This window comes from Mus caroli, chromosome 6 (genome assembly GCF_900094665.2).
Source record: "Mus caroli chromosome 6, CAROLI_EIJ_v1.1, whole genome shotgun sequence".
Taxonomy (NCBI): Eukaryota; Metazoa; Chordata; class Mammalia; order Rodentia; family Muridae; genus Mus; species Mus caroli.
The window spans coordinates 115,253,841-115,268,272 of NC_034575.1; the positions used below are offsets into that span (position 1 = coordinate 115,253,841).

Genomic DNA, 14,432 nt, shown 5'->3' on the forward strand with positions numbered 1-14,432 from the left:
TTTTAAAATCAGCATTTTGTACATGCCAGCATACTGGGTTTAATAGTATGCAAATTTTCTCTGAAAAGATCTTGACTGATTAAAAAAAATGAACATATAAAAGAGGGGGGGTATGAGGGGTAGGAGGGAGGGGGCACAATATGACACCTAATAGGGAGGGGGAGGGAGAGCAGAGCTCTAGTCGTGCCTTCTAACCGCCATCTGAGGCTGGGCCTTATGTTTTCAGCCCGCTCTGCTTGCTTCTCTCTTCCCAAAGCTCCTTCTCAGAAGGCAGACGCCAGTCTACCAAGCCTTGCTAGACACAGCTCCAACCTTCTTACACCCTAGAATACCAGCAAAGGTCTGCTACACTCCTGCAGCAGAAACCCTGCTTCATGGCAGTCGTGAGGGCAACGGCATACCCCTGCCCCAGCCCTTTACCTTACCCCCGGGTCCTCTGGCTGAGCTTTCTCAGGAAGACCCGTGTGACCTCCAGGGCCTCCTGCTCCGGAAGCAGCAGGTTGCCNGATGTGTTACAGTTCAGGTCGATCCAGTCGGTTCTCAGGGCTTGGAAGTCGAGGTTCTGAGCGCTGAAGGTCTGGCCCCAGTTCACCACTGGGTCAAACATAGGCACATATTCGAACACCTCACTCATATCTTCTTCCTCATCTTCCCCCTCTTCCTCCTCCTCCACTTCTCCTTCCTGGTCCGCCGCTATCACCACGTCCTCCTCAGGACGCCAGCCCCTGCTGGGGGTTGGAGGCTCTACCCTGTCTCCCCTTCTCTGCTCAGCAATGAAGGATTCCACTTGATTCAGCCACTGGGACTGCTCAAGAGTCTTCCCAGGACTGTCACCAGTGGGCCTGGCTCTCTGGATGAGAGNCAGGTTCCTCTGGGCCCCCTGGTCAGAATGAGACAAATCTCGGCTGGGCACAGGGCTAGTTTTCCCCGTCCTTTTCTCTGGCCGCTGGACTGGGATGTTGCTTGTCCTGGTTGGAAAGGCAGTTGTAGAGTTCTGTTTGGAAAGAGGTGCTACNGGGCCACTCTGTGAGCGAGCCAAGAGCTTCCGCAGGTGGTAGTCAGTGACACCCAGCCCCGGGGTGGATGTAGTCTTCTGTTTTCTCCCTTGTTTCCCAGTATTCTGGTCTTGGGAGGTGGGGATTTCCTCTGGTGCGTCTTCATATTGGGATTCTTCTAGAAGGCCATCCTCCAAACCTGCTAATAATAACAACCATTCAGGANTGTTCAACTCTTCCCGGACAGTCACACATGTGACATATGGAGTGGGAGTGGGAGGTCATTGTTGGGTGACCCTGGATAAGCTATTCTACCTCAGTTACTACCCCTAGTTTTTTGGTTATTTACATCAAGACTGACAGGCAGCATGGGGGTATATGCCTCTAATCACAGCACTTGGAAGGTAGAGACAGGAGGACCATCACAAAGTTTTTTTGAGTCTAACCTGGTCTACATAGTAAGTTTTAGGCTATCCTGAATGCAAGCATGAGACCTTGTCTTAAAAGCCAAAAGCATGGGCTGGTGAGATGGCTCAGTGGGTAAGAGCACCCGACTGCTCTTCCGAAGGTCCAGAGTTCAAATCCCAGCAACCACATGGTGGCTCACAACCATCCGCAATGAGATCTGACTCCCTCTTCTGGAGTGTCTGGAGACAGCTACAGTGTACTTACATATAATAATAAATAAATCTTTAAAAAAACAAAACAAAACAAAACCAGTCCCCCTCTCAGAAGGTTGTGTGTCTAAAGTACCTCACTGGCATCAACAACATTTAGGCCTCAACAAGGGGCCTCAGCCATACCCGGTGCCTCATGAAGTAAGGCCACAGCAAGACGGGACTGCTCTATAGCATGCTTCCCAGTAGTGTACCAGAGCCAGGGGTCCTCACAGCTACTCACACCTCCAGCTGCCCCAGTGAATGAAAAAGCTCTACCCTCTACGTGGCTCTGAAATGGAAGGTGCGGGTGCTGCTCCCTGTTCTCAGATTGTGAGGAGGAGATCAGTCAAGGGGATTTGTATGCTTAGCTCCTCAGGAGCAAGACTGTATGGCTGGAATGTTCCCTAGAAAGAGACCGCCACCACCCGAAGCTAGGCAGGCCCTGACAGCCTTTGCCAGCATTCTCCGCTCTACCTGGCTGCTCCAGGCCATGCTTCTCTGGCTTGTCCATCTTGATATATTTCTGGAAGCTGGACCTGGAGGAGGAAGGGACATGTGGACAGGAACCAGACTCCTCCAGGTTTTATCAGGGCAGTGGAGGAGCCGGGGAGGTATGTTCTGTGAGGGTGTATCCACACATGCACACGAGGAGGGTCCAGGACCCTCAGTGTGGATCGGTCCCTCCAGCCTGGGCAGCTGTCCTGACTCCTACAGAGCCCCCCAGTCCCTCTGCCTGTCCCACCCAGTGCCACACACCTGTCCTGGTCATAGGCACTTTCTTGGTAGAAGCATTTATTATGGGTCTCCATGTGGCTCAGACGGGTATAGTCATTAGGATAAACAAAGGACAGGTGAACCTAAAAGCAGAAAAAATAAGGGCAGACATTAGAGGGGGAATCCTGGGGAGGAACCAGCCTGCTTGGGCTGGCCAGCCCTGGAGTGGGGAGGGCTGATGCCCTGCTGAAAGTCACATTTATGCAGCCTTGACTCGGTCTTCTCATACCTGCTCTTTCTGGGATAGAACAAACTTCTCAGAGTCAAGCTCCTTGGGCCACCTGTCTCCCTTTGCTGTCATCAAGACCATTCACTCTCTGCCACCTAACCCTCCTTCCAACTCTGAGCCTTTATCTCATGACACTGAGTCTACTCTACACCCCATTTCCCTTCCCCCCTAAACACAGGCTGAGCTCACCACTGCCAAAAATGTCCTCAATTAGAGCTCACCCACTCTCTGGCCTGGCTGTGACCCTTGACCTCTTCCTTCTTGTTTCCAGTCTAGACCTGAGTGTATCATACTCTTTCGGCTCTCTCACTCTCCACACAGATAAAGCTACCATTTGCATCCAGCACATTTCTCTAAGTGTCTTATCTATGAGTTTAAAATGCCACTGGCTACCCAGTTGCTGGGACTGAGCAAGCAGAATAGGTTTTTGTGTGGCCCTGAGGGTGGTCACTAGGCTGCAGAATTGGGGGTGGGGGTAGATTCCAAGGCATCTGCAGGGTCTCCAGAACACCTTAGTGAGCCTGTCCAGGAATGCAGCCTAGGGACCCAAGAGGCCATCCTGTCTACTGAGCAAGGACACGAGAAACACAGAGTCAGCTTTAGTCCGTTCCCTGTCCCCTAAACCCACAGCCATAGGCAGCAGGCCTTCTCCCAGTCCTCCTCGGTCTAAGGACATGACTTACAAAACGGAGGCCCTGGTAGCGCTGTAGTGGGAGTCCATCCACCAGGTAGCTGGGTTTGTAGGGACAATCGGGCAGGACGTGGCGCAGATGGGACTTGGGGATCAGAGGCACTGGGGACAGGAAGGGAAGAGGACTGAAGTGTGTGAAGACGTTTGAGCATGAACACCTGAGGGCCACAGAGGCTCCCGGCTGAGGGAGAGGCCTGATGTCCCCACTCAAGCCGCTTCCATTTATATTCATTGATGACAACGGTAGTCCCAATTCACGTGTATCAGCTGAGCCAGTCTGTCCCAAGAAAACTGCCACCACTCCTCAGGGGAGAGGGCAGAGGACTCAAGACACAGGAACAGTATGGCTCACGGTCTAATGACACTAAGAGGCACAAGCCCCCCCCCCCCCCCCCCCATTATGTGGATTTCCATCCTTGGTTCAAGAACTTCCCCCCTGACCTGTTTTGTTTTGTTTTTTTTTTTGGTTTTGTTTTTCTGAGGCGGGGTCTGCTATGGTTGCAAACCCAGGATCTTCCTGCCTTATCTTTCTGACTGCTGCACTGTCAATAGGCGACACACCTAGCTGCTGCTTTCTTTTATTTTTAAGGGAAAAAACGGGGTGCACTGTCAGCTTTTAAAATGTAAACATGACCAGCTGGGGACTCAGCTCAGTGGCAGAGCACATGCTCAGCTCAAGATTCACCCCAGATTCAGTCCTCAGCATCAAAACAAGATTAACAGATTCTTTACCAAATAGTAAGAGTTGGTGGGATCCAAGGCCAGGTGGTGTTGGTGCACGCCTTTAATCCCAACACTCAAGCAGAGACAGGTCATCTCTGTGAGTTCGAGGCCAGCCTGGTCTACAGAGTAAGTTCTAGGACAGCCAGGCTACACAGAGAAACCTTGTCTTGAAAAACAAGCAAAATAAAAAACAAACAAACAAACAAACAAAAAACAAGGTTGGGATTCATAAAGAGACTGACATTTGTGGCGGGGGAGGAATTCGTAAGGGGCTCTGGATTCTAATTCCATTTTTGGTCTTGGGTGGTGGTTGGACAAATGTCTACTCTATAATGGTTTGCAGCATCACAGAATTGGACATAAATGCTCTTATATTTTTGGTATCTATGCTGTTTTACACTTCAAAAGGGAAAAGATTTTGTCTTCAGGGCTACTGTAGACAGGTTTGTTGTTGTTTTTTTTTTTTTTTTTAGACGGGGTTTCTCTGTGTAGCCCTGGCTGTCCTGGAACTCACTCTGTAGACCAGGCTGGCCTCCAACTCAGAAATCTACCTGCCTCCACCTCCCAAGTGCTGGGATTAAAGGTGTGTGCCACCACTGCCCGGAGGTCTGAGTCCTATCAACATAGAGAGCCTTGATGTGGTGATCAATAAGTATGTGGCCAAGGACTTACCTCGAAAGAGGGTGTCCCGAGGGTCAGGCCGCAGCATGTCAGCTGGGGGCTGCTCATCCCGGGGAGGAGTGTTGGAGGAGCCCACATGGCTGGCTGCTGTCTGCGGGATGTGGCCCACCTCATCCATTCTTAGGATGGTCTCATCTGTGTTCAGGGAGGAGAGAACAGAAGAAAGCTGTAGGTCCTGATAGAACCAAGCCTGCTTTGTGGGGCAGGCAAGTGGTGGGTCCCAAGCACAATCTCTGTGTTCCTGCAGGTAAAGCCTAGGCTGTCAGCCGCCCGCAGATGCCCTGTAACTTGTGGCTATAGCCAGCTCCCTTTAGGCCTGCTCTGCCCCCAGGTCAGCTCACATCACGATTCTGTATAGACTAGGAAAAGATATGTCGTCCTCAAAATGCTCTACTGTTGACCCAACAGAAACCTATACTCAGCTGTACTATTTAATTTCACTTAGCTTACACCTGTATAGTACTTCCTTGGTATTCCTGTATAGTACTTCCTGGGTATCCCTGGCTGTGCTGGGGTTTAAACTTAAGGCTTCTCTGTTAAGAGGGAAAGATGTTACCACCCATGTAATCTAATTCCATCCTCTAGGGGGCAGCCTCTCTCACACCATCTGTGAATGTCATGTGATCACAGTGAGCCAGGCTTCCCCAGGCATCCCTTGTCTGCACAGCCCACTAACTACAGTCTCCTCCATCACAGCCCAGACTGGGGGATCAGACTCTGGCATTTTTATTCCTCGGGTCTGCTCGGGCTACCTCTTTTCTTCTCCAGTCCACAGTTTAAGCTAGTGGTCAAGCTCCTACAGGGAGTGCTGTAACTGGGTGGGGGTCATGAAAAAGATAGTGTCAATAGTAAAGGTTTCTGGTTTTGAAAACTGGTCATGAAAAAAAAAACAAAAAAGGTCAAAAGCTAAAAGGTTCCAGAACCAGCATCGTCCTTGGTTCCGAACATCCGACACATGCCACACACCTAGCAAGGCCAGTGAACAATCCCTGAAACACTTTCGCCCAGGTACAAAACTACTGAATGTTATGATAGGGTGTTTTTACTGTGCACATGACATTGTGTGCTCTTATACAAACATAACAGATTAATGACAGAAAACAAAGACTTGAACATTTAAGAAAGCTATCAAGTGCCNGGCAGTGGTGGCACACGCCTCTAATCCCAGCACTTGGGAGGCAGAGGCAGGAAGATTTCTGAGTTTGAGGCCAGCCTGGTCTACAGAGTGAATTGCAGGACAGCCAGGGCTATACAGAGAAACCCTGTCTCAAAAAAACAAAAGAAAAAGAAAAAGAAAGCTATCAAGTGAATTTTGGCTTAGGATTGGGACAGAATTTTCAAAATGACCCTTAACATAGTTTCTACTTTGTACCACTAATGTTGAATGAGGTGCTCTCAGCAATTATTTATACAAAGCAGTACATTCAGCACCGATGATTATAAAACTAACATATTGATCAAGGAGCTGAGGATTTGGTCCAGTGAGTAAGAGAGTCTGCTATATGCACATGAGTTTGAATCTCCAGCACACACATAAAAGTTGGACATAGCCTTTAGCCTAGAAGCTCACACGAAGGCAGCCTAGCCACAGTGGGCGAGCTTCCGTTTCAGTGAGAGGGCCTGTCTTTTTTTTTTTTTCCAATTTTTTAAAAAAGATTTATTTATTTATTATATGTAAGTACACTGTAGCTGTCTTCAGACACTCCAGAAGAGGGCATCAGATCTCATTACAGATGGTTGTGAGTCACTATGTAGTTGCTTGGATTTGAACTCAGGACCTTCAGAAGAGCAGTCAGTGCTCTTAACTGCTGAGCCATCTCGCCAGGAGATGGCCCTATCTTACGGGATAAGGTAGACAGCAAAAAAGCAGACACTCGATATCCTCTCTGGCCTCTGCACATGTGTGCCCCGGGCACATGCACACATACATATACAATATTGATTATTTGAAAAGACTAGAAGATGCTGCGTATCATACAGCATCAAATACTTAAAGTTTAATTTTTTAAAATAATTTGTTTGTTTGTTTTGAGACAGCTCCCCCCCCCACCCCCAGTAACCCTGGCTGTTCTTTAACGTACTAGATAACCCAGGCTGGCCTGGAACTCACAGACACCACCTGGCCTAATATTTATGGTTGTATGTCTGGTCTGTGTGAGTATACGCCTTATGTGCTGGTGCCTGTGAAGGTCAGAAGAGGCCATCAGATCTCTGGGATAAGACAGATTAACTGTGAGCTGATGTGTGGGCCTGGAACTGAACTCAGAGCTGCTGGAAGAACACTTAGTGCTCTTTTAAAAGAAAGGTTTATATTGTTAAATTTTATTTTATGTGTATGAGTGTTTTACCCAAATCTATGTACCCATGGAGATCAAAAGAAGGTATCAGATCCTTTGAAACTGGAGTTTAAGACATCTTTTCAGCACCAAGATTTAACCATGTAAAAATAAAGTATATATATTTCATCCACAGATAAATTTGCTTTCACCTTTAATGATTGGTATATCAAAAGCATTACTGTAAAATAAATGTCCTTATGATCTGTTATCAATAAATGTTTGGTGTGTCTACCTATTTTGGACCCATATACCTGGAATCATGTGTAGATTTCTCAGGCTAACAGGGATAACTGTTGGGAGAGATTTAAGAAATTCTGCTCCATCAAGACCCCTAGGGAGTTGGCTGCTTGCCTTCCCCCTTTAAACAAACAAACAAACAAACAAACAAACCTGAGCCCACATCTGTGTTTAGTACATTGTCTTTGTTTTTTGAGACAGGGTTTCTCTGTGTAGCACCTAGCTATCCTAGAACTCCATCTGTAGACCAGGCTGGCCTCAAACTCACAGAGATCTGTCTGCCTCTGCCTCCTAAGGGCTGGGATTAAAGGCACACACCACCACCACCATTAAACAGACCTCTACCCAGGAGAGTAAAGTCTCCCTAACTGTAAGGTCTCTCAGGCTCTCTTCCTTCCCTGGTCCTCTGTCATACCTGCCCTCTACGTATCTGAACTTTATTCCCACCCCCCTCTGACCTCACCATGGGCCACACTCTCCCTAATGGAGCCCCTGGGCTCCCAGGCAGGCAGAGCCTACTCACTTGTAAAGAGAGATAAGAAGGGGGAGTCAATGATGGTGAACTTGGCTCCAGGGTCATTCCGTCTCCACTAGAATTAGAAGAACGGCACAGAGGTTGGAGGACGCTGGGCTTGGGACAGTGTTCAAGAGATACGGGCAAGGGAATGCTGGGAAAGGTACGTGAAGGAGGGAGTGGGAGTGGGGGTAGGGTAAGGTGGGGCGGGGGTGGGAGGGGGTGTCAAGAGGGATAAAGGTACTCACCGCAACCTCCACGTGGTCAGTGCCCTCATCATTTTGCTTGTGCAGGACCTCAAAGTAGTACCTGAGGGAGGCTGATAAACTGGCAGACAGAGACAGGAAACGGAGGCTTTTCCTCAGCTAGCCACCTCCATCATCCACCTTTCCCACCCACAACCCCCCCGTCCCTTTCTCCTGCCAGGTGCTTGCTATTTAACTATCCCCCACCTACTCCTGACAACTAACCTTGACTTTCCTTTTGAAAGAGCCAAGTAGAAATAGTTCAGAAGTTCACTGGGAGACCCAGTGACATGGCACCCATGATTAAAGCCTTAGTGAGTAGTCTCTGCTATCGGGACCATACATGGTTCTTTTCCTGACAGTCTTCGGCTTAAAGACATGGTGATCTTTGGTAATTTGCCCAAAGTCGCCCAGGTAGTGAGCAACGCACTTGAAATTTGGACCAGGTAGCTTAAATTTAGGGTCCATGCAAAGCACTGAGAGAGCTCAGAGCACTCACAATAACTCGGGCACACGCACCAAGTACCAAGGGCTCTCTCTCTCCCTCTCCCTGTCCCTTGAAGCTGGGATATGGTCTCGCCTGTGAATGTGCAAGCCACCAGGTGGCGTGCTGAAGTCGAGCTAAGTTCCTAGGCTAGCTCTTAATGCCATTCCAGTGGCTGTAGGCTGGAAGAGGTCAGATTTCCTGGGATCACTTCAAGGTCAGGCTTCCAGTTCCCTGTAGGGACTCCCTCTCTGAAGCCCCAGAGCAAACACTAGGCAGTCTTTATGAGTGCGAGCATTTCTAGGTCTAAAGAAAATGGGAAGAAAAAAAAGAGAGCTGTTTTCTAGNCTTGAGTGTCACTCACTATCTGTGTGGCCTTCCATCAGCCACAAAGCTCTGGGTCTCAATTGCCTCCTCTGAAATGAGGGCGGGGTGGGGGATGGGCTGGAGAGACGGCTTAGAAGTTATGAGTGAGTACTGCTCCTGCTGAGGACCAGGGTTTGGTTCCCCGCACCCATGTAGCAGCTTACAACCATCTGTAAGACCAGTTTCAGAGGATCCAATAAGCCTTCTGTCCTCTGAGGACACCAGGCCTACACACGGCACACCTATGTACATACATGTAGGCAAAATGCACTCGTGAGAAAAAGAGTCTAGAAACCATTTATAAAATGAGGAAAGGCAGGGCCGATGGCTTCTGCTTAGACAAACGGTGCGGATTCTCACGCATACTAACCCTGAGCTGGTGGAGGTGGTAAGGGGCCTCCTGGATCTCTCATGCTGACATGCCTGGCACTGGAGGGGCTCACAAGAGTGTGGGTGGTAACCCACCCTACTTACCTCACTGGCTTGGAAATTTGACTCTGAAATTTCCCAAACTCTCCAGGGGCTGTCCATTCCTTTCCTGTCTAGAAGTGGGGAGAGAAGGGAGAAGGAAGGAGAGGAAAAGAGAGAAGATGGGGGAAGAGGGGAATAGCAAAGGAGGGAAGACAGAGTTAAAGAGGATTGCCAGCCAACACACTTCTGCCCCCAATAATGGAAGGGAGCCTTCCCATAGGCAAACAACCCAGCATGAATCCTTAGCATGGGCTCGGGGACAATGGAACCTGAAAAATGTATATAGCTGGGTTGCCATTCTGTCCACATCTCCCATGCCCTTTTCAGTGTAGGGNAGAGCTGAGGGGCACNATGTGTGGCTTCTGTTCCTTCTTCATGTCAGTGACGTTAATGGTCAAGGAGGCTCCCAAGACCCTCATACCACATCAGTGCCCGCCTCCAGGGGCCAAGGAGAGGTCAAGGGCCGAGCTGGTCCTACCTTGCCCACGCTGGCCAGCAGCTGAAGGCCTGAGACCTGGTCATCACGACTCAGCCAGAACTCAGCATTGTCATCAGCAGCGATGGCAAACTGGATTTCCCCTGGGCAACAGCAGAGTGTCTGGGTGAATCAAAGAGGGCCTTGGCACGGAGGCTGAACGCCTCTGTTACACCTGCACATTGATTTTCTTCACTCACAGTGATTTGCCCCACCGGCCACTTTTGCATGGGGGAGGGGACTCTACATTCTGGGGGAGCAATATGAAGATGGAGAAGAATTATGTAGACCAGCCAGTTCCAGGCTTCGGGGGTGGGGCAGCTGCCTGAGGGTACTGTATGAAATTTCACTATGTCTTAGTTTCCCCTCCCTCAGTGATGGAGTAACAAGGGCTCAGGGTTATGTTTCTAGGACCCTCCTGCCCCAGGAAGGTGGAAGCANGAAGAAGAGTGGGGCTTCGGGACTCCCTCACCATCAGTGAAAGGGTGCAGATAGCCAAATATGCGGAGCCCATAGTTGGTCCACTTGGGGGACACAGCCAGCTTCCTCAGGGTTGTGCGGATCTATGTCAAGAAAGATGAACTGTNACTCAGAATCAGGAAGAAGAGTTAAAGAACTCGGTCTACTCAAGGCTGGTGGGGAGGAGAACTGGGCAGCCAATGGGAGACTAGGGGTGTGGTATGGTGGGTGGAGTACAAGATAGGTGTGCCTATGAGATCCTATTCGCTTCTCGGTCCAGCTGGCCTTGTACAATGCACAATGCACATGTTGCCCTTGGATGAACATCAAGAGAGCCTGAACTGAATGAAATGCTGCCCAGCGGCAGGTGGCAAGAGTCTCGGGGAAGGAGAAGACAAAAAAGATCTTCTGGGGGGGCTGGTGAGATGGCTCAGTGGGTAAGAGCACCCGACTGCTCTTCCNAAGGTCCAGAGTTCAAATCCCAGCAACCACATGGTGGCTNACAACCATCCGTAACGAGATCTGGCGCCCTCTTCTGGAGTGTCTGAAGACAGCTACAGTGTACTTACATATAATAAATAAAAATAAACTTTAAAAAAAAAAAAAAAGATCTTCTGGACAGAGGAAGAGAGGGCCCAAGAGATCGAGGGAGTAAGACAGACTGCGATGGACTGAGAAGAAGCAGGGAAGGAGGCAGGTGGAGTGCATGAGATGCAGGAGACACAGAGGGTGGTCCAGGCAGCGTGCACAAACATCCCCACAGGTACTCACGTGGGGGTAGAGCGGGAAGTGCAGGTTGCTCCTCAGCTGTTGGATGGAGCTGCCACACCAGTCTTCAAACACATGTAGGTTGGCATGGCCCCGGAACTGTGTGGGGCAGAGAGGGAACGGTGAGTGAGAAGTGGACACAGTGCTTCTCGAATGTTCTATGGAAGTCTTGGCTCCCAGTCCCTGGTGCTACTGGAAGATGTGGAACCTTTAGGAGGTGAGGACCTAATAGGAGAAGGTTAGGTTATAGGGCGGTGCCCCTGAAGGGATTACTGGGATCCCCACTGCTTCCTGTCTTTCATGACTCACCAGTCAGTCCTCTGCCACCATGATGCACTAAGCTGCCACAAGTCAAAGGAATGGGCCAAGCAGGCCTAGGACTAACCCTCTGAAACCTTGAGCCTACACAATGTTTTCTTGTTCATGAGTTGGTTATCTCAGGAATGCTTGTTCTGATGAAAAGCTAATATCAGCCCCGTGGCCTGACTCTAAGGTTATACACACACACACACACACACACACACACACACACACACACACACGCCCGCGCGCAGGCAAGGGGCTTAATAGCCATGGCAAAATGATGGAAGTGACAGTAGGAGCTGGGAGGAGCTTGGTCAGGTTCTAGCCAAGGGCTTGCTTATCATGCCTGCCCTGTTTCTCAGGAGAGGAAGGCTCTGCAGCCTTCTGCCTGTCATGAAACCTCACCTACCCAGTGGTCTTCATACTCTGGCTGGAGGAAGCATCTAAGGAAATCCATGGTGGTAACTGGGGGCCCCCTCAGGGCCTCCTGCAGCTCACAGGCTCCTCACTGACTGGCAGAGGCTAGCTTGTCACTCTCTGACCTGGGACCTTGGGAAGTAGCCACCACTCACAGGAATGTAGGGAGGGGGCTGGGGTGGGTGAAGAAGTCTGTGGGTTGGTAGGTGGGAGGCGATTAGAGGCTCCAAGGAAGGAAAAGAATGGGGACATTATGCTGCTTCTGGGGAAATTCCTCAAGTCCAGCTTAAAGGATTCAGTTGTCTTCTCCAAGTGGTCTGCTTCTGTCCCCTCCCCAGGAGACCTCCAGGTCAGAGAGCTCTGGTTCCAGAAGAGCAGAGCACTCGAGGGGAGCACAGCCACCAGAGCAGAGCTGTCAGTTGTGTGAAGCCTGGAGCTATGATGTCAGACTTGGCACAAGAAGAGGTTTGCCCAGAAAGCAGCTTTGGCCTGAGGGCAGGGAGACACCAATATCTCACAGCTCCTCCCCAGCCAGCTCAGCCAAGAGAGCCTGAGGTGCTATAGGAAGCCCTCAGGGAAGCCGAGAGTGAAAGAATTAGCCTTTTCTTTGATGAAGGCTGATCCTCAAACTTTTGTGGGTAACCTCCAACTGTGGGGGTGTCCTGGGGATCCTTGGACACTGTCTTCTTCCTCAGACCCAGACTGACAACTACATCAGAATTTGTGTTTTGTGTTGTTCCATTTTAGGGACTCTATACTAACAAAGATGTGGCACTCTGGAACCTCAGCCTCCGAGGTGTCCCTTCTCCTTTGCCTGACATAGGCAGAAGGCCAGGGAAGGGGAGGGCTTCAGTTAGTACACTGTGGCTGTCTTCATACACACCAGAAGAGAGCATCAGATCCCATTACAGATGGTTGTGAGACACCATATGGTTGCTGGGATTTGAACTTTTGACCTCTGGAAGAGCAGTCAGTGAGCCATCTCTCCAGCCCCTCCTCCAAGCTTGTGATGGTTTGGCCGTACGTACGGGAGACAGTACTTGTCTCATTTAGAAGGGAGGGTATGGGGCTCAGGAAGTGACTCCCTGAGAACACACAGCAATTACTCCATGGAGAAGGTGAGTGCAGAAGGGGTATTCAGGGAAGGGAAGGTCTACTCCACCTCTGCTGGGCCTTATTGGGCTTTCCAGGCCTGCAGCAGGAGGAGGCAGATGGTGGCGTCTCCCCTGCCCTGGGTGTTCTTACTGCCCCCAGGACTGTCCTGAGCAACTGGACTGATCTGATGAAGCAGATCACCCTGCAGCTAAAAACTTCAGGTGACTTCAGATGTTAGTCACATAGTCATAAAGATCATCTCACCGTGATCTTTATGACTGACCTGCCTTCCCAGCCCCCACCGCACACACCCTCCTTGCCCTATAGACACCCACACCCAGCCTTTGCCCCTGAACCACCCAACCCTCAGCTTTCCATGCTTGTACAAATGCCGTTTCCTCCTTAGGCTCCTCTTTAGTCCTCAAAAGTTTTCTCAAATACATCTAAGGCCCTCTGTGCCTTCCCTGGGAAGAGCTAACAGTTCCTTCCCATGTGTCCCAGCACATCTGAGTTATGTCTGAGAATGAACAAATGCTTATAGAAGCTGAATCCAGAGCAAGCCAATTCCACCACTGAGTTCTTAGTAACGGTCACTGTGGTTAGATGACAGGGGTCGGAGTAAGCTCAGTGAGTTATTTGTTTGTTTGTTTGTTTGTTTATAAACAGTGGAAGAGCTGGGTTAGGAAGGTACTTCTAGTCAAGATCACAAGAGAAAAAATACTGTCTTTCTTTTTTTTCTTGTTTATAATTATTATTACTATTATTTTAATAATAATATTTTATTGTAACAAATAATTACCACAATAATTATTTATATAATTGTTTATTGTTATAATATTATTATTATTGGTTTTTTTTTTTTTAAGACAGGGTCTTTCTGTGTAGCCCTGACTATACTAGAACTCACTCATTCTGTAGATCAAATTGGCCTCAAAACTCACAGAGATCTGTGTGCCTCTGCCTACCAAGTACTGGGATTAAAGATTTGCACCACTACCATCTGACCCTTGTAATTATTTTTGTTTGGAGGAATGTCCTGGGTAGACAGAGTGTTCTAATAGATCTGCCCACTGACCAATAGAAGAGATGGCTGGCATTGGTGTACCAGGAAGTTTCTAAGGACAAGTATTCCATACTAAGTCCCAGCTGTCCCATCTGCTTAGTCCCCTCTGACACACTAAGGACAACAGCTATGGCTGCTACCCAGGGAAGAAAAGCAAGGCCTGAAGTGTTCACTTAGAGTAAGACTCTCCACTAACTTCAACCTCTCAGGCACACTGCAAAGGGGGTGGGCACCCCATTCCGAGAGCCACTGAGCTGGGCACACAGAAGTCCCTGCCACGGGAGGGATGGAGAAGCTGGGCTGGAGTGGCTGTTACTCACCTCCCTGTCCTAGGAAATCAGGGATTCTGTGAAGATCTATGAAGATTGAAGATTTTAAATCTTTTGACGTTTAAAAATGAAATCCATGGAAATCGGTGATTTACTACCGAAAAGCCACATACAT

General features: G+C 49.3%; 1 protein-coding gene across 1 annotated transcript in view; it reads right to left on the bottom strand.

Annotated features, from left to right (window-relative positions):
- Positions 1-14,432, bottom strand: part of B4galnt3 (beta-1,4-N-acetyl-galactosaminyltransferase 3) — a 99,124-nt gene that overhangs the window by 11,716 nt on the left and 72,976 nt on the right. Inside the window, exons 5-15 of the mRNA XM_029478249.1 lie at positions 11,114-11,209; positions 10,356-10,446; positions 9,887-9,987; positions 9,412-9,479; positions 8,091-8,169; positions 7,852-7,918; positions 4,744-4,887; positions 3,341-3,450; positions 2,411-2,511; positions 2,129-2,190; positions 426-1,194 (exon numbers count right to left, since the gene is read on the bottom strand). Of these exons, the coding sequence (XP_029334109.1) occupies positions 426-1,194; positions 2,129-2,190; positions 2,411-2,511; positions 3,341-3,450; positions 4,744-4,887; positions 7,852-7,918; positions 8,091-8,169; positions 9,412-9,479; positions 9,887-9,987; positions 10,356-10,446; positions 11,114-11,209 (1,688 nt within the window). The remainder of the gene's footprint in view (positions 1-425; positions 1,195-2,128; positions 2,191-2,410; positions 2,512-3,340; positions 3,451-4,743; positions 4,888-7,851; positions 7,919-8,090; positions 8,170-9,411; positions 9,480-9,886; positions 9,988-10,355; positions 10,447-11,113; positions 11,210-14,432) is intronic.